Raw genomic sequence first — 1,873 nt, 5'->3', positions numbered from 1 at the left:
GGGCTGCCCGAGCGCCGACAGACCGGCCCGGCGACGCGTGTCACGGCGGTACGCAGGGGCACCCTGCCCGCCCAACACAAATGCACCAGGGAGAACAGGAACCCTCTCTTGTATTTCAGGGACTTCATGATCGAGACAGCTACTTTCCAGCTCCAGCCGCGACTTCTGCCTGCTCATTGCTGCTTAAACGAGTTCGTACGAGAAATTTACCAAGTTTGAACAGCCGATTATTGCTGACAGGCTTCAGAGGACTTCACGCTGTGCGAGTTTTACGGGCTTACAGCTGACAGCTTGCTGGGGAGATGACTTCTCCATCTAAAACCATCTGGGGCTCTGCAGCAACTTCTTGGGTAGAGAGATAACTCCCAACTGAACCCAAGCCGTCTGCGTGTCGTGCGAGGGATCCCATCCTAACTTGCTATGGAGGATGATTTTTAAGATGAGTACCTACCTTGACGATAAATCCAATTCATCGATACCTGGATATCTGAAAGTGCCTGCACTAAGTAATGGCAATCTTTCTGCAAACAACTCCAATGAGACAGCAAGCAACCTGGATTCACCTGCCTTGGATATCAGTAGGGCGATAGTTGTGGGGTTTATCCTAGGTGCCTTCATACTCTTTGCTATTATAGGTAATATCTTGGTAATTCTCTCTGTTGCTTGCAATAGGCATTTAAGGATCCCTACAAACTATTTCATAATTAACCTTGCAATAGCAGATTTGTTGCTGAGTTTTACTGTCCTTCCGTTCTCTGCTACGCTGGAAATCCTTGGCTACTGGGTCTTGGGGAGGATATTCTGTGACATCTGGGCAGCAGTTGATGTGCTATGCTGTACAGCTTCTATTCTAAGCCTATGTGCAATTTCTATAGATCGATATATAGGGGTACGTTATTCTCTCCAGTATCCAACTTTGGTAACAAGAAGAAGGGCAATATTAGCTCTCCTTGGTGTCTGGGTCCTTTCCATGGTGATTTCTATTGGGCCTCTTTTGGGCTGGAAAGAACCAGCACCCAAAGACGATAAAGAGTGCCGTATCACTGAAGAACCATTCTATGCTTTGTTTTCATCCTTGGGGTCATTTTACATACCTTTAATCGTCATCCTTGTGATGTACTGTCGGGTCTACATCGTGGCAAAAAGGACTACTAAAAACCTGGAAGCTGGGGTTATGAAAGAAATGTCCAACTCCAAGGAGCTGACTTTACGGATTCATTACAGGAACATGCATGAGGACACATTAAACAGCACCAAACCCAAGGGTCACAATCCCAGGCATTCCTTAGCTTTCAAACTTTTTAAATTCTCTAGAGAAAAGAAGGCAGCCAAGACGCTGGGAATTGTGGTTGGCATGTTTATCTTGTGCTGGCTACCTTTCTTCATTGTTCTGCCTCTAGGTAAGTTGGTAATCCAGGGTTTGCATGGGGAGGGGGAGGAAGAGGGTTAGTTGTTTACTATAAAAATATATCATAGAAAAAATCAGATGAATGATCAGTAGATACCATTTTGTGAACTGCAGTGAACCGATGAAAGGAAGGGAAGTGAAAGTAATTTACTTCTGATGCTGGCTTTTTCAGAGTCGTGCTGAAACTCCGTAAAGTGTGCAGCCTGCATAAAGTCTGCTCATCTGGTAGTCCTCAGCAATAGGGCAGCTGTAAATCAGGGGACAATATCTTCAGAGTTTATGTATTAAATACCCCTTTATGATCATTCTTTGAATTGAATTAGGTTTCAGAAACATTTTTATAGGATGTTTTAACAAAAATCCTAGAACACTAATAGAGTTTCAGCACTGAAATGTTCTTGTTTTTGTTTACTGTTAGATGTTCAGACTATGATACAGTGGGGCTTCTTGGCATTATTAGGTGCC

The 1,873-nt window shown here is 44.2% G+C and overlaps 1 protein-coding gene across 1 annotated transcript; it reads left to right on the top strand.

Moving 5' to 3' along the window:
• Nucleotides 1-427: 427 nt before the first annotated feature.
• Nucleotides 428-1,400, top strand: ADRA1B (adrenoceptor alpha 1B; the record flags this gene model as incomplete). Its single annotated transcript, XM_010161794.1, has 1 exon — nucleotides 428-1,400. A coding segment is annotated over exon 1 (973 nt), but the record flags the coding sequence as incomplete, so codon positions are not given.
• Between the last annotated feature and the right edge of the window lie 473 nt (nucleotides 1,401-1,873).

Source organism: Eurypyga helias, unplaced genomic scaffold (assembly GCF_000690775.1).
Source record: "Eurypyga helias isolate BGI_N326 unplaced genomic scaffold, ASM69077v1 scaffold40550, whole genome shotgun sequence".
In the NCBI taxonomy this organism is placed as follows: domain Eukaryota; kingdom Metazoa; phylum Chordata; class Aves; order Eurypygiformes; family Eurypygidae; genus Eurypyga; species Eurypyga helias.
This window is presented reverse-complemented; position numbering and strand designations above follow the sequence as displayed.